The 25,735-nt window shown below is 37.4% G+C and overlaps 1 protein-coding gene across 1 annotated transcript in view; it reads left to right on the forward strand.

The window, feature by feature from the left end:
* Scn1a (sodium voltage-gated channel alpha subunit 1) overlaps positions 1-6,149 on the forward strand; it is a 118,937-nt gene extending 112,788 nt beyond the window's left edge. The window contains exons 25-27 of the mRNA XM_051184562.1: positions 559-663; positions 2,096-2,366; positions 4,922-6,149. Of these exons, the coding sequence (XP_051040519.1) occupies positions 559-663; positions 2,096-2,366; positions 4,922-6,099 (1,554 nt within the window). The 3' untranslated portion in view covers positions 6,100-6,149. The remainder of the gene's footprint in view (positions 1-558; positions 664-2,095; positions 2,367-4,921) is intronic.
* The last annotated feature ends 19,586 nt before the right edge of the window (positions 6,150-25,735 follow it).

Below are 25,735 nucleotides of genomic sequence, written 5' to 3' on the forward strand. Positions count from 1 at the left end.
TACCAGCACGTGTTAAATTTTCTGGGCCTCTGTGGTATCCTTCATCTGTCATTCTTCTGATGTACACTCTTCTCTGAGCTCCTCCAAGTTTCCTTCAGTCCCTTTCTTAGAATTCTTGACAGATTTAGCAGACTGTATAGCCAACCTATATATATATATATCCTTTTAAATACATATTATATGTCTGTGTGTTCAATTATTTCTATGTTTGAATAGGAAAAAAATCATTGTATTGTGCTCAGAAAGGTGATGTGTTTAATGTAAGGAGCTAAATATTTAGTGTGCCAGTGAGCCAATTTTACTATTCATGTATATATGGTCTTGATTAACCACTTTAGTGTTTCTGGTCTTTTTATTTCTCAATATAATAACAATGATCATTTTGAATTATCTTAAAAACTAAATATGATTACAATCACTACAACAAACTTTTAATTTTTCAAATTCAAAAATCACAGGAATAATGATGTTAATTTATTTAAGTTTCTTGTTATAATATTGAAAAGTGTGTAGGAATGGACACAATTTTAACCAGTTTTGATTTTTTCTTTTCTATACTTTGGAGGTCAAGACATCTTTATGACTGAAGAACAGAAGAAATACTATAATGCAATGAAGAAATTAGGATCAAAAAAGCCACAAAAGCCTATCCCTCGACCAGGAGTAAGAAATAGCAAATGAAAATCATATAAAACAACAACCTTGAGTTAGTTTTGTTACACAGGGGAAATCAACTATTATTTTCAGCACCAAAATTGTATTATTAATTCGTGTCTTTCTGATAGTTAAAAAAAATAACACCAAAAATAAAAATAAATAAGAAATGCAAACTTACCTTCAAGTGACTTAAAACTATAATCCCAATGACATAGCCAAACAACAGTGTGACCTAAACAATAGTTGTATCTTTACTATAACTCCTGTACAAAATCAAGAAACACATAAGCATTGGGGTTGGGGGTTAACATCCATTTGACTTTCTAAGATTAAGGGATAGACAAATCATTCAGTAGCAAACCAGCTCCAGGTATTGTTTAGTAAAAGTATGGAGCATTTTGAAGGAGGTGAGAATTCCAGCATTTATATAATTATATATGTCTAAAAAGACACCCAATTACTGGTGTTGGAATTATCCCAATTTTCAATGATAAATAACCATTCTCATATTTCTAGGAGAGAGCTTACACTACTATCATGATTTTCACAGCATTAATCTTTAAGCTTAAAATATTTCTAAGGATGAATCAGAGAATGAATCTTATCAAACACACCTATTGTGTTATCCAAGCATTACTTTATTTTTTATTATTTTATATAATTTTTGTATTTAAATTTGAACCAAGCTTATATTACATATCAATCCCAGTTCTTTACCCCAATGAGACTTAGCACTACATATAGAAATGAGTCAAGCACATCCATCAAATTTTATGGTAGTAAAACATCCTTAGGATCCTTCAGTTGCCCCAAGGAATAAACAGACAATAAACAGCAGCTGACTGGGATCAGAACCACAGATCAGCAAAGTACATGTATTCACTTTGTTGTGGCACAACAACGAATGCCTTTCTAGTCTGATTACTCCTGTGGAAAATCATCATTGTGTATATGGAAATATCAGCAAGAGCCATTTGCAAGGGGCAAATTAATGTTGCCAAGGTGGGATGTTTCAGATGTGTCCTTGAAGTCACAAGGTCCTTTTGTTAATTTCTAAGAAGAAAGCAAGTGTAACATTAATATTTGCTACATTTTAAATGGCCCTATGGCCTAACTGATCATTGGAAAGTGCTGCATCCAGCACAGCTACTGTTTGATAACACCAAATCCTGTAACCTTGATGGATTGAAATCCAGTGTGTACAGGGAAAAACCTTCCACCAAGAGATTGGTGTTCTCAGGAATACACATGGTTTAAAACAGTTTAAATAACTAGATATAGAAATGCTCTACGAGGCATCTCTTACAAATATTTGTGCCAATAGGCAGGTACTATGTACAATACTAGAAAGTGATTTAATATGGGAAGTACTTAATGTACATGCTATGTCTACCAAGAAGCTCTCCCATGGCTGAAAAGTGTCTTTGTTTCTTTGCAGAACAAATTTCAAGGAATGGTGTTTGACTTTGTTACCAGACAAGTGTTTGACATAAGTATCATGATTCTCATCTGCCTGAACATGGTTACAATGATGGTGGAAACAGATGACCAGAGTGATTATGTGACTAGCATCTTGTCACGCATCAACCTGGTGTTCATCGTGCTGTTCACTGGCGAGTGTGTGCTGAAGCTCATCTCCCTCCGCCATTACTATTTCACCATTGGATGGAATATTTTCGATTTTGTGGTTGTCATTCTCTCCATTGTAGGTAAGATGTGAAAATACTGACAATTCAGCCTGATAAAGATGCAAGTTGAAACAATACATTTAGATTGGAGATCATCTCACTATTCAATGTGGGCATTTTGACACATTTTATCAAGGTCTATTTATTTTTCTTCCAAAGTTGTGCTCCTATGAAATATCAATATTTTATTTCATTGCATTAATTTGATACACTAAGTATTTGTCAATTAGTAAAATCTCCTTTATTAAAATGAATTTTATTATATAGATCTGGGCTATGAACCAAAATAAAAAGGGCTTCTAAGTGGTCGAGGTGGAATATTCCATACAGTATTTAGATTAGCAGAACTGAATGTGTGGGTTATAACCCCCTTGAGGTCAAATGACAGGGGTCTCTAAAGACCACCATAAAACCCAGATATTTATGCTATGGTTCGTAACAGTAGCAAATCAGCATTTACTGAATAGTAAAAAAAAAAATAATAATAATTGTATAGTTAGGGGTCACTACAGCATGAGAAACGGTATTAAAGGGTTGTAACATTACAAAGGTTGAGAACAACTGATCCAGATAATTCTGATGAGAGGGGCACTAGAAATATGATCTGATCATCAGGAATGACACTGCATTAGAGATATAGCTGTAGGGTCAACAGCATATAGGGTGGAACATGGTTACAATGGGAAAAGGAAATAGAAGAGTGATTAAAAATCAAGTGTTATCAAATACAAACAGTAGTTTATTATGGTTGTCATATGGAAACTTTCAATATTGCTAGAGAGAAACTGGCAGGTAAGACATCTCATACTTAGTCATAGCTTTCAAACTGTGTAATGTGTGAGAAGAAACTCATGAAGGTAGTTCATTCCACTACATGTACAAATAATGGTTCAGAGGAGTTAAGAAGTTCCTGTATTGTCCCCAGATACACATTCCTAATTAAGACAAGTACACCGCAACATTTCAACCATAAGATTCTATTGGAAGGGTGTATGCATTAGTTTCCACTCTGAAGGGCCTTACATCTTAAATCACACTTTTATGTTATATGTAGTCTTTAGTTTTCCTGCACAAATCAGTGGTTATAATCATGTAACTAGCATATCAGGAAAGATAAAGACAGACAGACACGGAAATAGAGACAGAGACAGGAAAGGTGGTGACAAGAGAATGAGGCCTTTGTACTTAAAGGCATTTTGGCCTTTATTATTTTGTTGGTGGGTTTTTCCTTTATTTTGCATGTGTGTGTGTAAGTGTGTGTGTGTGTGTGTGTGTGTGTGTGTGTGTGTGTGTGTGTTCTTTAGTGGAGCCCTTATATAAAAGGAACAGGAAGAGGCTGAGAAATGCCCCACCTTATGAAGCTCTTGCTGTGAAAGCTTAAGAACTGGAGTTCTGATGCCTAGCGCCATGTAAATTCTGGTTAAGTGTGACAGCTTACTTATAACTTCAATACTGAGAGGGCCCCTGGACGCCCCCCAAATTACACAGTTAGCCAGTCTATCTATACCAGAGAGTTCTGTGTTCAACTGAGAGACCCTGCCCTCAATAAATAAAGTAGAAAGAAATCAAGGAAACTCCCAATTTCAACCTTGGGTTGAGACAAACACACACACACACACACACACACACACACACACACACACACACGCATACACACATGCATACCAAATAAACAGACAAATCCCCCCAAAAAAAATCATGGGGAGAAAGAAACTCTAAACATCAAAGAACTGAGATGCTACAGGAGACCAAATGAACAAACAATTCTGTAAAATATATTAGAAACTCAAGGAAACATCAAATTTATAAGAAGTATATATAAACATCCAATATTTTGGATTGATAAGGTGTGAAGAGGAAAGTTAGGTTTAACAAATTTAGAAAAAATAATCATATTCATATGAATTTGAATTTACATTGTTGGCTGTTGATATTGAAGCAAACTTGAGCATTTATTTCTAATGAAAATTAAAGTTAATTATGGCATATCAACACCTCTGAAACATAATACTATGATTATATTTTAATTCATTGCTGAGTCAAAATTAAGGTTGCTTTATGCTATACATTGCATAATTCTATATACATTCAGTCTTCCATATCTATGAATTCAGTTTTCACAAATTCAGAGATTAAAAGTATGTCTAAGAATACTGCATCTTTACTGACCATAATAGACATTTCTTTGCTGTTATTTCCTTTAAAGTGAACTGAAGCAACTCATTTCATGATGTTTGTGTTGCTAAATATAACAAGTATTTTAAGGGTAATTTAAAATATTTGCAAATGTGATGCCCTCTGATGTAAGAGAATTTTCATGTTCAGGGGTGGGGGGATGGGGAGAAGGGATGTCCTGGGACAAATCTGCTGCAGATACTGGAAGATGATTATATTATACATGTACCATACCTCAGATAACTCAACTGAATCTCAGTACTCTGAACTTGACCTTGGAATTTTAATAAATCAAATATGTTAATGGGTGATTTCTTCACTGACTGATAGTCTAATTATTTATTCTAATTATTTTTCACAGGAATGTAGTCTAATTATTTATTCTAATTATTTTTTCACAGGAATGTTTCTAGCCGAGCTGATAGAGAAGTACTTTGTGTCCCCTACCCTGTTCCGAGTCATCCGCCTGGCCAGGATTGGCCGAATCCTACGCCTGATCAAAGGCGCCAAGGGGATCCGCACGCTGCTCTTTGCTCTGATGATGTCTCTTCCTGCGCTGTTCAACATTGGCCTCCTGCTTTTCCTGGTCATGTTCATCTACGCCATCTTCGGGATGTCCAACTTTGCCTATGTTAAGAGGGAAGTTGGCATTGATGACATGTTCAACTTTGAGACCTTCGGCAACAGCATGATCTGCCTGTTCCAAATCACCACCTCCGCAGGCTGGGATGGGCTGCTGGCCCCCATCCTCAACAGCAAACCCCCTGACTGTGACCCTAATAAAGTTAATCCTGGAAGCTCTGTGAAGGGGGACTGTGGGAACCCATCCGTGGGGATTTTCTTTTTTGTCAGCTACATCATCATATCCTTCCTGGTTGTGGTGAACATGTACATTGCGGTCATCCTGGAGAACTTCAGCGTTGCCACTGAAGAAAGTGCAGAGCCCCTGAGTGAGGACGACTTTGAGATGTTCTATGAGGTCTGGGAGAAGTTTGATCCAGACGCCACTCAATTCATGGAATTTGAAAAATTATCTCAGTTTGCAGCTGCCCTTGAACCCCCTCTCAACTTGCCACAACCAAACAAACTTCAACTCATTGCCATGGATCTGCCCATGGTAAGCGGTGACCGCATCCACTGCCTGGACATCTTATTTGCTTTTACAAAGCGGGTGTTGGGTGAAAGTGGAGAGATGGATGCCCTTCGAGTCCAAATGGAAGAGCGGTTCATGGCTTCCAACCCCTCCAAAGTCTCTTATCAGCCAATCACTACTACTTTGAAACGCAAACAAGAGGAGGTGTCTGCTGTTATCATTCAGCGTGCTTTTAGGCGCTACCTTTTGAAGAGAACGGTCAAACAAGCCTCGTTCACATACAATAAGAATAAGCTCAAAGGCGGGGCTAATCTTCTTGTAAAAGAAGACATGATCATTGACAGGATAAACGAAAACTCTATCACAGAGAAAACTGACCTGACGATGTCCACTGCAGCTTGTCCACCCTCCTACGATCGGGTGACAAAGCCAATCGTGGAAAAACATGAGCAGGAAGGAAAAGATGAAAAAGCCAAAGGGAAATAGACAAAAATAACAAATTGGGTGACAAATTGTTTACAGCCTGTAAAGTCAAAAGGACTCCTTTTGGAGGTCAATGCCAAACTGACTGTTTTTACACAAATTTACTTAAGGTCAGTGCCTAATAAGACAGTGACCCCCTCCCCACCCCCTTGTTGGCAAACTCTGTGACTATGTAAAGGGGAGATGGCCTTGGCAGGAGGTTACTATTCTCACTACCAGCTGACACTGCTGAAGACAAGAGACAAATGGCTATGCAGACTGTAGGGACCAGTTTAAAGGGGCAGAGAGCTATAATTTGGGGGTTAACGTGAAACACTTTAGTGTAGTAACTGTATCCACTGTTTGCATTTCAACTGCCACATTTGTCACCTTTTTTACAAACTCTGTTAGTATATTCATCTTTTTTTTTTTAATCCATAATTGTTTGTTACATGTGACTATTTTTGTAAACAGGGTTTCTGTTAGGAAATAGACTAAAGGAACTCTTTTCTAGGTGTGTCACCTGAGGTCTTGGCATACATATGGCCCTTCTGTCTGCACAAAGATGTGGTTTTGCATGAGGGCATGCCACACTTTAGGATCATGCATGAGAAAAAGTCACAAGGAAAGCAGAGACAGTTCTTCAACAATTCTATGCCATTTGTGTTTCTGGGGACAAGAGGGGGCACTAAGGTAATCATCAGATAATGGGCTTTGTTAATGTGGTTTTGTCAAGTATAGTCCTTAGTCCAAGGAGCTTGTTCAGGATAGCTCATTAAGTCTTAGTGGGCGTGAATTTCATGCAAACATCTGGAATCACATTATGTTTCCTTTCATTGTCTCTTACAAGTCTCTAAATACTGAATATGACTCCCTACCCCCAACCCTAGAAGAGTGAATCGACCAAAAGAACCCTTTATAAATTTCCTCTTAATCCTGCACTTTGTTTAGCCATCTTCAGCTCTCAGCGAGATTGACACTGTATGTGTTAATGAAATGCTATTTATTATGTAAATAGTCATTTTACTCTGTGGTGCACGTTTGAGCAAACAAATAATGACCTAAGCACAGTATTTATTGCATCAAATATGTACCACAAGAAATGTAGAGTGCAAGCTTTCCACAGGTAATATACTGTATTCTGTACCATTATAGATAATGTGGATGCTGTCAATGCATGTTAATATTACCATGTTGCGGTATCTAGTTTCTCCCATCACTCAGAATCTCATTCATGAAAAACCGTAGGTCAGTGGCTAAGTCAAGGAAACTGTTCAGCAGATTTCATTTCTTTAAGTCATTAAGCAATAGTTTGCAGCACTTTAACAATGTTTGGGTTATTTTTAAATTTTAAGTGGATAACATTCAGTGTATAGCCAGACTGTACATACACGTTTGAAAACAAAAACACTGCTTAACCTGTTAAAAACATGTTTAGAATTTTATAAGCAAATATAAATACTGTACAAAGTCACTTTATTTTATTTTTCAGCATTATGTACATATGAAGAAGAAATTATCTTCAGGTTGATTGCACAATCACTTTTCTTACTTTCTATCCATAGCAGTTTTTCATGGAAGATATTTGCTAACTAAGAAATGAAAACATGACTGGGTAGATCTCTGCTTTTTTATTACATTTATTTTATTTCACAATCATAAGGGATGAAATACATTCACAGCTCCACATCCAAATTATGATTTGTAATTGGAAAAGGGAATAACATTTGATTTATAGTTATCATAGTGTCTATGCTAACTGCTGGCCATAGTGCTTGCTTCCCAACTCTGTTGTTAATTCCCTAATTTCTGTTCCATTGTTTTTCTTTGCTTTGGAAACACATTTCTCTAGATTGTTCTAAAAATACATGTGGGCTTCACAATTTCTTTTCCTCAAAAATAGAGAATATTACACTTACATAGTCAATTACATCAACATATTTTGTGTTGCTTACAGAAGCAGACTATAGGCACCTCTTTTCTTAAAAATATTTAGACAAACTGTATTCATGAACTGCATGTTGGAAAATGCTACTATTACCCAAAATGATGATAATCACAATTAAAAATGTGCAAAACTAATAAAATTAATTTTTTATTTTATTGTTTCTCTGTTTACTTTTTGTTAGCAGAGTATTATAATAACATGGAGATGCTTTAATCTATTTATAGTGGGAAGAGCTGCACACGCATGCACACGAACACACACACACACACACACACACACACACACACACACACACACACTTGCTGTCTGGAACAGAAAACTTGGAGGAGTAAAAACAGGACTTCCTAGAATGGCCTCCTCAGCAGCTAGAAGGAACAAGATGTGATCTCTCTGAGAACAAAAAGCCAGGGCTCACATGTAAACTGGTATTCACAGGGATAGTTATGAAAGCCAATGTAGTGGGAACAGCCAATAGAGGCACAGAAAGAAAACTTTAATACATCATTGAAAAACTCAGAGTCGCTATAAGTGTGCTACTAAGCTCCTCCAGAAGCTCCCTGCACCCTCTCTGTGTTTCCCTGAGGACCAGGACATCTGTGTCACATGCGTATGTTCCCCTGTCCCTTAGCTTACAGTTCACTGGCCAATGGGAAACCTGTGTTGAACATCAATATGAAAAGTGTGACGTAGAAACATTTATCTGCCCATTCCTTCTTTGCAGGCCTTACCCACTGAAGGTCAGAGTGCCCCCACTTAACTAGAGCAACTTCCTATGGAGCCAAACAATACTCCTTCACTTGCTTTCCTGGGTATGAAGGAGCTTCCTTATTCCTTATGATTTTCCCCTAATGTTGCTGACACCCTTGTCAATGATTTCTTTATAAAAAAAAAAAAAAAAGGAAAGAAAGAAAGAAGAAAAGAAAAGAAGAAAAATTCTCTATGTCTCATTTTAATGTGGCATGTGTCCCCTGTCAGGCTGATACAAAATGATGAAAAAGCTCCTCAAAGTCAATTCCTTGGAAACTTTATCTAACTGACTTTCAGGACACAGATCTGTTGCTAAGAGAAACACAATATGGTCAAGATAAAATTCATGGACATTGTCATAATTAGGGTTTTTTTACTGTAAAGAGACACCATGACCACAACAACTCTTATAAAGGGTAACATTAAATTGGGGTTGGCTTACAGTTCAGGGATTTAGTTCAGTATCATCACAGCAGGAAGCATGGCATTGTGCAGACAGACATGATGTTGGAGAAGCAGCTGAGAGTTCTACATCTGGATCTGCAGGTAGCATGAAGAGTCAGAGACACTGGCCTGGGTTGAGCATCTGAGACCTCAAAGCCCTCTCCCTGTCCCCACCAGTGACACACCCCCTCCAACAGGGCCACACCTCCCAATAATGCCACTCCCTATGAGCCAAGCATTCAAACACATGGGTCTATCGAGGTCATTCCTACTCAAACCACTACAGACACCAAAAGGTTATCTGAGTGGTCCAGGTAGCAAAACTGACCATCAAAATGATCTGAATCTCTGAGGAAAGAGAGATCTTTATTTAACTCTAGGATTGTACCAGTTTAGTCATGAAACAGAGAAGGGGAACAATAGGTTTGACTAGAAGAGCAAGAATAATGTCCAGTGCTTTTCCATCTTCCACAGCTCACTGAATACGTTTGTTTGTGACACAACATCAAATCAATAGAGAAGTTCCTATTCAGAAGTGATTGAAAAGAATGCTCCATTTCCAGGAAAAACCAACAGGTTTATACCAGGGCTCATCAGTATATTTCCACATACAAAGAAGAAACAGTGAAACATAAGCCTTACTTTGGTATGACTTTTCATAATATATGCTGTGTCAAAAAGTAATTGGGGGCCTGGAGAGAGGTTTCAGTGGTTAAGATCACAAGCTGCACTTCCAAAGGATCTGGATTCAATTCCAAGCATCCACATGGTGGCTCACAGCCATCTGTAACTCTAGTTCCATGGGATTTGATGTCATCTTCTGGCCTTCATTGCCATGAGATATGAACATAGTGCACAGACATACATACAGGCTAAAGCACTCAAACACTTACAATAAAAATTTTAAAGTTATTGATGTATAGAGAAATATGAAGTCTTGTCAATAGGATAGAAGAAACACCTAGAATATTCATGTCATAGGCCAAATCTGGGACAAGCTAAACACACAAATACATACTAATAGAACACAACACAAGAAACAAATAACACCAATTTATGCAATAGATTTATTTATATAAATAAGTAGAAATAGGAAAAACACCTTCCTTACAGTAGGACATTAATGAGCAAAAGTAGAAGTAAAAGAATTAGAAAACTGCCATTGAACAACCATTACAATTAATTTACACAAAGGAATCATCAAAGGATTCTGGAACCCATGGATAAAAGTTTGGAGAGGGGCAGGAATCTTACATTGCTTCCAACTATTTATTCTTTATTAATTAAAATTTTAAAGAAGAAAATTAGCAATGGATAAACCAAGCAGAGACAACCATCACAAGCATTATCAGCTATGAGACCAAATGATTCTATCTCTCTCTTTATATAACACCAAGAAGGCAACATTACCCCTAAGTCACCATCAGGATTTCATAACCGTAGTCTAACATTTGCCAAATAAAATCAAAGACAAGCTATTAAAGAAGTGGGTTTACACTTAAAATGTCAGTGTCATAGAAGAACATCCAAGGAACTGTTTCAGGATGAAGGGCTATGGGAGTGAGCACCATGAGGTAATATGCTAGGAAATAGTAGAGATAAAATTATCATTGGAAATGATAATTAAATTTGAGCATAAACCACCTATTGACACCGTAATAGGGTTAAATGCCTTAGTTTTAAGGCTAGTATACCTATTACAGATTTAAAAAAAAAAAGACAATGGCATTATTCTTCCTCCTTTTTCCCTCCCCCTTTCTGTCTCCCTTAACTTTTAATTCACCTGCCTTTCTTCTCACTTTGATTATTTCCCCCTCCTTCCTTCTTGCCTCATTACCCTTCATCTTTCACAATAGACATTCATTTTCCAGTCATGTCACATTATCTCATACCATGCCTTATGTCTTGTACATCTTCACTCTCTCCACTGACTGATCCTTTATCTTTGTCTTTGTAATTTCTTTTGTTTAAAAAAATAATTCCAATTGACTCTTATTCATCTTTATTCCATCTTTCAAATAGAAAACTGGGACCGACACTCATCCCATCTCCTGCTTAAAATTAAAAGATGAGAAATTTTATCTGGGAATCATCTTGTGGATAGAATCACTTTAAAATTATCAAATTCTACACTACATATTTGGTATGTTCTTATACTTTTAACATGAAGGAGCTGAAAAGAATAATGTGTAGACAGACACATGAACAAAAATGATATCTATATGAGGGAAGGCTATCGCCAGCTTCTAATATGAATGGCATCCCTTCTATTCGGGTTTAACTTAGAAATGAGGAGTGATGGGCTGAAAAAATAGCTCAGTGGTCCAGCAATTGCTCAGAAAAATACAATAATCTTGACAGATCCAACTGTTAACTGTCAAAGAGATGTTCTGTTTTTATTTTCCATAGGTCTTTAACCTTCATTTGTGACAGTATGCACACCTGAATTTTCTTTTTAAAAAAAACCACATAGGAAACTATAACCTTTATGATAAATATCTCATGCAAATATTGTTTTAGAAAAATTAATTTCCCTACCAACATATTAATGAACTTGTTTCCCTCACATTGAGGTTGCCAATGTGTACACGAGTGTATTTTACTGAAAAATGTCACGCCAAACCCAGTAGATTCTGTGTGACAAGTTCCACAGACTGAGGTGATAACTTCAAAAGAAGAAGGTCTCCTGGAAACGGTTGTGGAACTCTTGGCCAGAGGAAAATATTGAACCGTAGTTCTCTTGGCAATCTCTGTTCCTTTTCTCATATTATAAAAATGCTCCTGAAAGACGATGCTGACATTTTAAAGAAAAGATACAAATGAGAAGCAGTCTCCCCCTCCCCCCCCCCCAGACGTGGTCACTGACCGTGACCTTGTCTCCAGGTAAACCAACACTTTTCAAGTCATTCACGTCATTCACATAAGTACAAATAGTACTGATGAAAACTTTCCCAACAATAAAACTTCATATGGCTGTACATGTGTAACTGAGAGAAGGTTTAAACATTTGGTAAAACAACAACAAAAGCCTTTTGATAGGAAAAAGTCAAAATAGCTCAATATTTTAAAGATTCTTAAGAGCTACGCAACAATAACTGACCATAAAGCTTTAATATCTAGTCTTAGAAAATAGGCAGTTAGTTGTGGTTAGCCTTGAATGATTTTCTGATTTAGTGTTAGCTTTGAATAAGTTGTAGGTTACTGTACCTAACAGCGATGATGTCATTTGTTCTATCTGGATTTGCTTCAGTGAATATAATCTCTGAGAAACTATTCTTTATTCAGGATAAAAAGCCTTGCTTGAAAATTGCAAAATACACTCAGATTCAAACTGCCTCTGTGTTTGTTTCTGTTTGTCACCGCCGAATCCTTACCCACCTACTCTTCGAGAACCCTCGTCCCAGGAACCCCCGTACACGGCTGGGGTGGTCCGTGGCAGAAAAACATTAAGGCACAAGTGTTATCTTCCTCTTTTGAGTTATTGGCAATAAATTTGAAGTCAGGCAATCTGACTGTGGTAGCAGACAGTTGAATACGTCCTGGAGTGACAATGAGCATTGCCCATAGCTGAGAGACCAGCAGGGGCCCTATGATAGAAGGCCGTAACTGTATTATATGGGCTCTGCATTTGAAATCACACATAATGCAAACTAAATGCTAACACAGTACTAAACTTGTTCTTCTAAAGAAACCATTTTTTCTTTTTCTTTTCTTTTTTGTGCTTCATCATATGAATTCTGTTCTACCAATTTAAAGGCGGGCAAATTCAATTACCTTTATTCAATCTGAATTGGATATAAGACTATTTGAGAACTGGATGCTTGTGACCATGCCCATCCTTTTTTAAAATTGTCTTTTATTATCTTTTAGGAAACCGGAGGACCTTGGGCTTCTTCAGACATCTCTGGTTATTTGCTTGTGCCTTAAAACTTTTTCTCCTTAGATTTATACTGCAGTCTGTACTGGTCATTTTGCTGAGCTGGTGCAGTAATTCTAACTGTCTATTGGTGTTTTGTGCTAATACATTCAGCTGTCATGTTAAATTTAGGGTGTTCAACATCAATTTCTTCACGTTCTATCCCTCTTAGTCAGTAATGAAATCTATCCAGGAGCTGGCAAGATGGTTTAGAGGGTAAAGATGCTTGCTGCCAAACCTAACAACCAGAGTTCAATCTCTTGGTCCCACAGTATCCTGTGTTCTCCTTGTGATTGCTGTGTTTCATGCACACACACACACACACACACACACACACACTCATACAGACACCAATACACCAACAGCTGTTTGGTCCAGCCAACTACTTACTATTCATACAAGAGGAGTATGAACTGAGGGAAGATAAGAGTTGAGACGTCTTACAATGAATATTGGGAACTGCCCTAAGTTTATTGCTCAAAGTTCTTATAACTCCTAAACAAAAGAAGGATGAGAGAAGGACTTCCTTACCAATGATACAATGAATAAACAGAAGTAATTACTTCTCAAAGCATCTAGTAACCACACCTTAGATCAAGTATTCTGTTATCTAGGCAAGACATCCAGTGACCACACCTTAGGCCAAACATGCTTCAGTAGCTGCACCTTAGATGTTTAGGTCTTAGGCCTTTAATCTTGAAAGAGCAATGGTAGGTTTGAACTCTCTGACCTTAAGTCAGTATGGAATAGAGACACTTCAATGGGACCTGAGAAACAACAACATCTAAATAAATAAATAAAACAAAAACATGCAGAAGTAAACCTGATTTTCTAATATCTGTTACTGAGTTACTGTTTTACTTCAGGAAGAGAAAAGAAACACATTATTAAATTATAGCACTTAAGGGATAGATGAACAACTCAAAGTCAGGCTACCTGGTAACTTAATTACTCTCATGAAGACAAAATGAATCAGTGCAAGTGTTCCTTACAGATCACAGGTTTCAGGCATTCAGTCATTATGGTAGATACATTAAATCAGACCCAAAAGTGAAAAGCAGTCTGGTATGGTGGCAGTATTTGCAACAGGTCAGCATTCACAAAGTAAAAAGTGAATAATGTCTGTGCCTGAGAGACAAGCAGGGGCCACACTTAACTGCATGTCGGACTGCTAGTGATGAAGGTTCCTTCTAAGATCTGTGAATGTACTGAGGGCAGGTAAGGAACAAGCAGGCTTTAACTTTAGAACAACAAAAAACTGGTAACAGAAACATAATTTATGAAGCTCCTTGGAGAATAAATATAGTCAGGAGGGAATAAGGCATAGCTTCAGTACCTTCTTTTTTAGGATTCTGTGGTTTATTTACTTGTACAGAAGAAGTTTGGGCTTACCTAAGAAAATGGACACTCAGATTTAATGATGAGTAATGCTTAAGACATTAAATACTGTGACAAGAAAGAGCCAAGTGTGAGACCAATTATTTCAAAATAAATGACATTAAATACTACTGTTTCTAGATGGTAAATGGAAATAGGAGAATAAGAGTTGTGAGAAACTTGATAACATAAAATTAGCAAAAACTAGACATTTTGTATTTTGCCTGTATTTATTTATTTGAAAAGCCTTAAGGAATATTATAGAGATATATATTATAATATACCACACAGAAAAATGTTTATAGAATTATTTATTCAGACAAATGAAAGATTTTTCTTCAAATACTTTCTATGGCAAGCTTTCTAACAGATGACACCAGGCCTATTTGTCAAGAATAAGTAATGTTAACTAAGACTGGAAAGCAAGTCCCTAGTGCATTTCTTTGAGGGTTTATGAACACGCCAAACCATCCCCATGAGAAGGGAGACAATACCAGTAACATGCTAATGCAGCATGAGCTGAGATTAGCCTGGGCAAATCAGGATAGAAGTTTGATTTCTTCATATTCTCCGCACTGCACCTCTCAGCTGGCCTTAGAAGAGGGTGACCTGGAATTCAGATATCCTCCCAATAGCCCCTCCTTCCTCTCTGACACAATAATACAGACACCTATTGCATAATTATCATTATTGGTTTAGTGAATGAGTACAATGGTGAGATTTTAGCATTGCTATAAATAGTTCTTTTAACAAGTATTTAGTAGAGGGTATTGATGGGAGATGTGAAAACATTTAGATTGATAGAAATGGGTTAATATTTAAGACAGAGCTAGGTAATAAGAAACGCTAGTAACAGGCCAATAGTTTTATATCTAATACAGTGTCTCTGAGTGTTATTTGGGGCTGATGCAACTGTGGGGCCACAGGAAAGCTACTCATAGCAAAATGGCACCTGCAACATGGATGCTAAGAACTTCCAATTAAAACTTAACAAAACCTTAAAAAGGAATTTCAAGACAAAACAACAGAGACAAACAAGTCTTCTTGGTAGCAGCGTTTTTCTCGGTTGGGCTCTAGTGGCCAGAAAGAAATAAAGATTTACAGTAAAGGCAGATGCGGTTAAAGAAAAACCTGTAAAGGTTTACAGTGTGTTTTAAAATATACTTAGGCTTGGGAAGGAAAAAGAAACACGATAAAGTGGTTTAAAGAAAAATAGAAAGAGAGTAGCTGGGTGTAGTGGCACATGCCTTGAATCCTAGCACTCTGGAGGCAGAGACAAGCTGATCTTTGTGATTTCAAAGCAAACCTGGTATACAGAGTTAATTCCAGGACAAGCGAAAGTTACATAGACAAACCCTATCTCAAAGCCACGTGAAGATGGAAAATACACAGAGTCTGGATACTGTATGCTATTGTGTTATCTTTGAATTATTCAATTGCTAAGGAAGGAACAACAATTGGTATAATACACTTGATTATCAATGCTGCTGAAAAATGAAAAGCTATGGATTCCTTCCAGACTAACATGGTTTGATCAAGTAAGACCCCCTGAAGCAGTGTCCCAGGTGATCCAACATTAAAAACATCTGGGACAAGGCAGCCTTGAAGACGACTACAGCCAGAATTTCTGCTTCTTAGGGTCCCCGAGACATTGCCCCCTACCAGGAGGAAGCAGCTTGGAAAGAACGATGCCCAAACTCCCAAATATTGTTTATAAATGTTTGTTTTCATTTAAATGGGTTTGGTTATAGATGGTTAGTGATCACAACCAATCTCTTTTTAAAGGTAAAAAGGGGATTATGGTATAGAAATGAATACTTTGGTTTTGAATGGATTATCATTTATTGATACAAATTTATGATCAATTTTGTGAAAAGTCTATTTCCCTCTTGTTTAGGTATTGTGTTTCTATAGCTCATTTAAAAGTGCAATGTATAATTTAGTACAGATTGGAGATAGTTACCTATAAGAGTTAGAACTTATAGTTAGGTTATTAGGTTTTCTAGAAATACAGAGATATATTTCAAATGAATAGGCATTCTCCAAAATTTACAAATACCTACAGAATATGGCATTTTAAATGGTTTAGAGTTTTTCTTGACAATGAGACATAACTGCTCCTGGCAACACAACCTTCATCAGAAAGAAAGATGGACGTCAAAGAAACTCATTTTTGAGTTTACTTCCAATATGGCAAAACTAGCCATTTGGGCAAGACACTGCTTTGACTTTTTGCTGTATAAACTGGACATGCAGGACCCACAGAAAAGTGATGGCTGAAACAAGGTAGACATTGCCGTAGGGTTCCTGCTTTGTGGAAGAGTCTGCCAGACATTCTGCAGGACATGGAGAAAAGTGACTGACAAACTTCCAACACAGGTTGTGGCACTTTAAATTTCCCTGCTTTGCTGAGGAGTCTACCAGAGACAGTATGGCCTATAGGCTGAAGATGGAAGATTACAGAAGAACTTTGGGTGACTGACCAGGCAGTTGTCTCTGTCATTTCTAGAGTGTATATACTATCCTTCTGTCGTTTTTGATGGAGTTTTTCTTAGGATTAAAGATAAGTTATATATAAGACGTTAGACTCACGAACATAGGATAGATGATGGAATTTTTCTTTAATTCTTGATAAATGTTAATGCAGTAAATATTCTTATTTGATAATTGTTTTGTTATATATTTTACTATGTTAAAGTTAAAACCCTTTCTATTTTAGACAGAAAGGGGAGGTGATGGGATATGTCATTCTGTAAATACGTTTCTCTTATTGGTTAATGGATAAAGCCCTATTGGCCAATAGGAAAGCAAGATAGGTGGAAGTATGAGACAAGGATGATTCTGGGAGATGTAGTAGGGGAGAGACAAGATGTAGAGATTTGAGAAAAAGAGGTCCCGATCCTCTATCTGGTAAGATAAGACCACATGGAAACACTTAGATTGATTGATGGGTTAATATTTAAGACAGAGCTAGCCAATAAGTAGCAGCTAGTAACAGACCAACAGCTTTATATCTAATACAGTGTCTCTGTGTGTTATTTGGTGCTGATGTGGCTGTGGAGCCAGGCTGGTGGGAAAACTGCTCGTAACATGGTATGGGTTCACACCTGGAATTTCATCCCTCAGGGAGCAGAAGCAGAACGTTTGAAATGAGTTTAAGGAAAGCCTGGGCTATATAGTGAGTTATAGCCTGGGCTACAAAGTGAGAATTTCCTCACCAAAGTGGAAAAGTCCTGGAGAATCGGACACATTCTTCTTATTTCCATAAGCACCAGACACATAATCAGTATACATAAAGATCCTCAGGCTCTCACCCATATACATTAGTTAAATAAAGAAAGAAACGATTAGGTGCTAAACGCACTGGCTGCTGCTCTTCCAGAGGTCTTGAGTTCAATTTCCAGCAACCACATGGTGGGTCACAACCATCCCATAATGAAATCTATCACCCTCTTCTGGCCTGTAGGCATACATTCAGGCAGAACATTCAGGCATAATAAATAAATAAATAAATAAATAAATAAATAAATGTTAAGAATGAAAGGAAAGATTAAAAAGTTATCCATCCATCTAGGGTTTCTTTTCCTTTACTTATAAACTGTATCTGAGGTTCATCATTATATACAACATGTGTATGATAACAACACACCAAAAAATACAAAAAAATACATATATATATGTGTCTATATACATATGAATATTTAAAAGAACATATGCCACTATTACCTGTAAAGAAACAAATACAGGCGTAAGTAAATACATGCATACATATGTGCTATTAGTACAAAGGTAATTTTTTTTAATTCTTTTGAACTTAAGAATTCTATAATACCTTCATTCTTTGTTATGTTGAAACTATTAAGTTAGCCATATTAAATTTATTCTTATGAAAGGTAATGGTAAAGATAACTGTTTTCCCTTCAGTATGACTTAGCTTCATTCAATTCTGCATTATTAATGTTCACCTTTCATCAGAGATGGTGGAGCAATATCTTATTCAGCAATATTCCTTGCAGTCACAGAAAAAAATTCTCAAAGCAAATCAACTGTACCTTTCTTTGGTCATTCTTTGCTGTAACTGTGTTCAGTTCCTCTGCCTTAGAGAAAGTAGCTACAGGGATACACAGACTGATAACCTCAAGCAGGTGAAATGTTAGAACACAAGGAATGGATAACAGGAGTTAGGGGAAATGGTTCAAATACTCAGAAGAACATGCATGACATCATTAACTTATGTACGGCAGAGACTGTCTTGTGTCACACACTCTGATATGTAACAAAAAACTCTCTGGACATTAACTGTATAAAATTTAGTATGAATGCAGACAGTATACCTTAAACACTCTGCCACACACCCCTTTCTCCACACCAGAACATAAACATTTCCATGGCGTTGTCCTTGGACCATATCTTAAAAATACACATCAGCATAAGGAGAACTGAGCACGGTGGGTACCACATCTCCAGGCCTACTGTATAACATCTGCTACCTCTCAGTATCTTTAGATCTTCCTTTTATAAAAATACACCAGGGAGTTTGTTTAAAATAATGTCTCAAACCTCATCTCAAATCAGAATCTCAAAGAAAAGGTTATGCATATGCATGCACTGCACTGATCCTTGCTATCAGTTACAGTGGGGTAAAGGAACATTATTATAACATTATTATATAGCAAGCTCAGAGTCTATGATCAGACAAGTCAGAGAAACTCTAGCTTTGGGGTATTTAGCCAAAATGCCAAAGCCATCAGGAACTCATTGTTGTTGACAGTGATTCATAGTCAACACAACATATAGGAGGTGCTAGCACCACTGAACCACAGATTAACTAAGAGCAGACCTGTACAGTAAGACCTCAGACTTCCCAGTAAGATCAGAGTAAACACTACATTGCTTCCTTGCAGTAACTGCAATTTGACTTTACCAAAAAGGAGCCATGCTGCTGGACTTTCACAGGGCTTTGTTAAAATTGGGAAAAGATGACTGTTTTTCTCTGGGAGAAATGGCTAAGCACAAGGACAAAAAAAATCTACATCAGGAACAAATGAGGGACATCCAGACTGTTCTAAGGAACATATAGACGCTCAAGATAAAAACTCTAAGTACCAAAGAGAGAGCAGGAATGTTCACCACCCCAGAAAAATCACTCTTATTTTAAGGACAGTGAGTCTATTTTATTTTGACAGAAAATTATCCTATGATAAACACAAAAACTAAACATCCATTATTTAGAAATGGGGCCAGCATTCATAGGCCATTGTTCCAAGTCTGTAAACCCTATTAAAATTTTATAATATTTTACTGATTAAGCTGCAAAAATAATACATGTAAATGATTTATGGGGAAAAGGAAATCACCCCAAAACAGTGCAGACAAACACAAAATACAATTATCCTCCTCTTGAGTAATTATCAAGATAAAACATCTTCTGTGCATATATATGCAAGGTTTTTATTATAAACACAATAACATTTTATGCTTTGCTGCATCAACATTTCAATGACTATATCTTGGATGTTCTCATGTGACACCCAGATCAGGTTCATTCTTAAGTAGTGAAAAATAGTACATTATATAGAATTAACAATCAGTTATTGATGGGTGTGAGGGTGAGTTTTTCCATTTTCCTTTATAGCTAGTAAGAGTGCAACAAATATTCTTATTTCTGTTTTTTACACGTCTGTGAGCATTTCTGTTAAGTAAACCCACAAAATTTGTTTTGCTAGATTATAAACTATTACTTACCCTTCTTATTTTAGATGAGGGTAGTTCTCCCGGAAGCAAGATAATCATACCACTCCACAATTGTTTGTTGCCAAATATCTCTTCTAAAACAAATCATTCCTCAAGCACAACATCTATGAAGGCATATATCTATCTTCACGGTGTAGAATGTACCCAGCATTGTAGTATTTTAAAAGTTGAATAAGGTAAAGAGTGACAGAGTGGGCAACAATATTTTTCCTCACACCTACACACCACACAGACACAGACACACAAGGACACAGACATACACACACACACACACACACACACACACACACACACACAAATACTTGCATTGCTTTATAATTTAAAAATAAAATATTTTAAAGAAAATATACATGTTAAGACAACATTTCAGTTGGTGGTGTTTGCTGTCCAGCATGAGGACCTGAGTTCAAATCACCAGAAGCCAGGTAAAAAGCCAGATGCAGTGGTATACATCTGAAACCCCAGTGCTGGGGATGAGGTGGATATCCCTGGAACTAGCTACCAAGCCAGCCTGGCCAAATTTGTAATGTCAAGTTTAAGAAGAGACTCTAGCTCCATACATAATATGGAGACTGACTGAGAAAGACCCCTAATGTTAATGCCTGGCTGCTACATATACACTCACAAATATGCACTCATAATCATACACATATGCTCAAACACATACAATACACACCCAAAGAAAGAGCGATGGAAGGAGAGAGGTAGAGAGGGAGGGAGGAACGAAATTAAAGTTTCTCCTGAGGGAAACAAGTAACTGTTCCATGCATGTTGGTTTTGGCACAACCATCTGGAAAAAGAACAATATACCAAATTCATGAACAGTAATCTAGGTCTTAGAAATTGAGAGAAAATGACTTTTTTTTTTTACAGATATCTGGGAGGTTATATGTTACCATAACATTATTGTCTCAGTGTCCAATCCATCCCTCAAACTGAATCAAACTCCAGATTCCCCTGGCAAACATAGTCTTTCAATATATGTCCAGATTTATATTTGAAAAAAAATGTTTTATTCTACAGCATCTTCCATATTCTGGAACAAATCTTTGAAATATTTCTGGTACTCATAGTCTGGAGACCTGACTCTGAACTGAAGCTAGTTTTAGAAGTCATTAAAGTTTCTGGGGGCCAGCAAGATGGTTCTGTGGGTAAGCAGCTTCCCAGGCAAGCTATGACCTGCTTGTGATCCCCTTACTTACACAGATAGACTGTTAAAATACATTCCACATTGTTGTCCTCTGATCTCGTGTGCACTGTGGCACATGTGTGTATGACACACACACACACACACACAAACACACACACATGTTGCTGTACACCATCGATTTACATATTCTCTTTAATTGTATAGAAATTGTGACTTTATATATTCTTTTCCTATTGACATACAAAAAATTCTACACACACACACCACCTTCTCATGCAAAACAAATGGTATGTAACAACACTGGTGTGTTGCCAAGCAAAATAATCTTATGATGGAGAAATGTTGGTCAGTATATGGGGCTAATACTACACTTTTTTAAAAATGCTGGTTTTTGAGTTGTGATCCTCAGACAGAAAAACATCAACAATACTTAGAAGTAAGTTATAAACACATACTTTGCCTACCTAGTTATACCCACCATCTTTGACTCTGATCAGTGGCTCACCAAGCCCCTCCCCACCCCATGCTCACCAAGTGATTGCTATCGGAGTACCCGAGCCCAAGCTTGACAGGTATTGTTCATAAAGCCTTCTTTGTCATACCCATGGGACAACAATGGCCTCCAGTGGCCAAAACCACATACACTATTTTAAGTAAGTATAATGGTACATCTTATTTTAAATGATGTACAAATCAATAGACTATATTCACTATGTTTTTAAATGGGCATGAACCTTCTGTCTTAAAACTAATGCATACAAAAAAAAACTAATGCATACACAAAAAATCTTTTTCTTTATCTTCTTAGTTTAAACTCAAGACTATTCACCAGTTCCACTTATCTGACAACATTTTGTTGCTGTTGTTGTTTAAAGATGGTGTGTATTTCCAGTTGGCTATCTTTAACTCCTGGGTTCAAGTGGTCATCCTGCCTCAGTTTCCCTTGTAACTGAAGCTACAGACATGCCTATAGCATATGATTCGGGACACTGACACTTCTTTGAGAGAGTATGAGGAGGTAGCCTGTTTTATCTCCTTGAGTAATTGCTAGAAGCTGCAAGATCACACAGTAATTATACAGCCTTTACATTATGAATAACTTAGAAGAATTAAGGATTCTTCTGAAGGATGAAACCAGTTACAAAAGTTGTACCTGGTGTTGAAATGTCATGAATGAATTGGCTGTGTCTTGCTGTGGATTCTTCCTATAGCTTATTCCTTTCTGTAACAAATTTGGGTTTTACTTCCCACAGTTCAGCACCATCTGATCAATTACTGGGAACAATTTCTCTCAGGCATTTGGTCCTTTACTGATTACATTCCCTAGCTATGCGTAAATGTTCTTCATTAGCAGGTCTGAGTTTACTGATTATATTCCTCAGCTATTTGTGAGTCCTGTTTTCCCCCTATCAGTTCCTTATTCCTCTCTCCATTGTAATTGCAGAGATCTGCCTTCCTGCAAGTATCTGCATTGACAGGCATTTCATCAATGTGTAGGGCCCAAGTAAACACATTTCATCTAAGACATTCCCAAATATCCAAGGACACAGAATTACTATACATCCAAAGTTGCTAATTCATAGCTGCCTAGATGGATAGAAAATATAAGCATGCCCTTGGATTTACCTCACTGGCAGATAGAGAAAGTAATAACCTAAACTAACCATGCACTAAAAGATTCTCAAACTTCTTGTTTTACCAACCCAAGATTTTAGCTCAGAGATTTACTGCTCCTTCCTGTTTCCCCTGAGAAGATAAAGACGTAGGTAATCATCCCATTTGCTCATCCTCAGGGAAAAGTACATTTTCCTGAAGGCCTGTATTGCCAGTGAGGCTAGAGCACTGGAATGGCCAGGTTTTGTTTCTTGAGCAAATGAAGCTTAGGCCCTCTATTTGACCTATTGACCTAAGTAATTGATGCTAAACGTTTCCCCTAGCAGTTTTTGTTTATTGCTCTGTGTGTAAATCTAATCTGCCTTACTGACACTGAGAAACTCAAGCCTCAGGCTGTATTATAGAAAGAATTACTGCTGCAAATGTATACCTGTACCCCCAAGAACTGGGGGAGAGACAAGAACTTGAGAGATAAACTGAAAAGAGAGTTAGGGATATAGAGAAACAAAGAGAGAAGAAGAAGAAAGAACATTCAGAGGAGCAATTGTGTGTGTCGATTCTTTTTTCCCCTCAGATTTTATTCCCTCACTTATTTGTAGGTCGGATTTTTTTGAACCCTGAGCAGAAATTGTAAAAGCTGGACTTTCAAAGTTTCTGATAAGTAATTTAAGTGGCAGGGGCTCTCATGTGGGATTATCGTCCCTTTATTTATTTCCCATAATTATTGGAAAACTATCTAGTGATTTGCCCTGTTGTTCAGCCTGACTTTACAGCGGGTTCCCTCCATTTCTTTTTACAGTTTTCAGGGGACTGAGAGAGATGAATTATAGAAAGTGTGTCACAGGCTTTGAGGTCTCTCTCTCTCTTTTTTTTCTCTCAAACTTCATGTAGTATGACAGTCAGTTTGCTTTCTGTTGCCTCTGAGTCAAGATGTAGGGCTCTCAGCACCAGCACCACATCTGCCTGTAGGCTGCCATGCTCTATGCCATGGTGATAATGGATAGGACCTCTGAAACTGTGACCTGCCCCCTGCCACAATTAAATATTTCTTCATAAGCGTTGCCATGGTTATGCTGTCTCTTCACTGCAACAGAAAACCTGAGACATGGGGTGAAGGTTCCAAGCCCACACCAGTTGACCTCTCTACATTCAATGAGCTGTGAGGGCCCACTCTCAGTTACCAGTGAGTTAGCATCAGCCTGGGTTGTTTGGGGATCTCCTTGGGACCCCCTTGTTTCTGCTTGTCTTTTTAGTGCCAGTATCCAATCGTCCTCTATCCCTTTCCACCCTTTCCAGCCTCTGGTAATAAGCATTCTACAGTCAAATTAATTTCATGATGTGTACAGTAAGAACTCAAGAAAAATAAGAGAAACTTTAGCACTGTTCATCTTTAGGCTTCTCATTTTCTCAGTCTTGAACTGTTAGTCTTTACATATAATTTAACATTGGGTAGGTGGCAGAAAAGGCACTAATATACTAATGTAATTGGTTGTTTTTAAAAAGTTTAATGTAGATTCAAACACTTTGAATAGCCTTATGCTGCTAGGGGCTACATTATTATGCAACACCATTCTAAAAGCTCTTGCTTACCTACAAGCAAACCTAATTGTCTAAGCTGAGCACTTGGCAGACAGAAGAAGGAAGTTTCTAAATTCAAAATCCATCTGAACCACATAGCAAGTTCCATGCAGCCTGGTGTTTGGCTTAAGTCGCTGTTGGAATAAAACAAAACATGAACAAACACACACCTAGTCTAATTGTGTCCTTTAAACAATAGGGCATAATCAAAAGAATACAAAACAGTGTTTTAAAATGTTTTTTAGTGATGAGTAGAGGGGTATCCATTTTCCATGGAATTAAAAGTTCTGGAGACAAAATTTTGAGGGTAGTAAAACCATACTGTCACATACTAAAACTCAGTTGCAAATGGACTCAGAAAAAAGAAGGTTTAGCTGTTTCCATTCAGCCATTTAGACAATGGGAAGGCTGATTGGGGGGGGGGGGGCAGTCTTTGCACATGGAGAGCCAGACTTCAATATGAAGGGAGAAAGCTTGCATATTTAAGGGTGAGGTGCACAGAGAGCACTAGCTTTTCATGGGTGGAAGGGCTTTCATCCTGAGGGAGTCTGAGGGACACATCAGAGAACAGCACATTTATCAGGGTGCAGGGAAACTTTGGTAAGTAACTGGCCCAAATGGTACTAACTAGAGCATTCCAACTTGAAAAATCCTAAGTGTTTAGGGACAGGAAGTTATAACAGCCAGCTCCAGAGGGACACAAAGGGCAGCAAGAAGTGCAACTCCATAGCATACCACTCCAGCACAAGCATACAGCTAAAGATATGAGAACAACTGACATCTTTATCTAATTTTATCTAACATCTAATGTTTCATCTTCTTCCGGAAAAATAGGAAGATATTCTCCCTGTGTGGGCAGATAATGCATGCTTTTCCAACAGAAGCAATAGCCAAGAGAATTGTATGCAAATGGGTTTTGTTAAGTTAATGTCATTTCCCTTCATCCTTCTTGCATAGTTTAATTTCTCTCCCTTGATCCTTTCCTTTTGCTTCTGTTTTTACCAGAGCCATTCAGATATCTTCCATGTTTTCTTTTAATCTGATGCAAAAGGACATAGTTCAGATAAAGAGCTATGAAGAAAACACACAATTGAATGGATACAGTGATGCTATCACATGTACTAAATGCTTA

The sequence above is a fragment of the Phodopus roborovskii genome, unplaced genomic scaffold, assembly GCF_943737965.1.
Source record: "Phodopus roborovskii unplaced genomic scaffold, PHOROB, whole genome shotgun sequence".
NCBI classification, from domain to species: domain Eukaryota; kingdom Metazoa; phylum Chordata; class Mammalia; order Rodentia; family Cricetidae; genus Phodopus; species Phodopus roborovskii.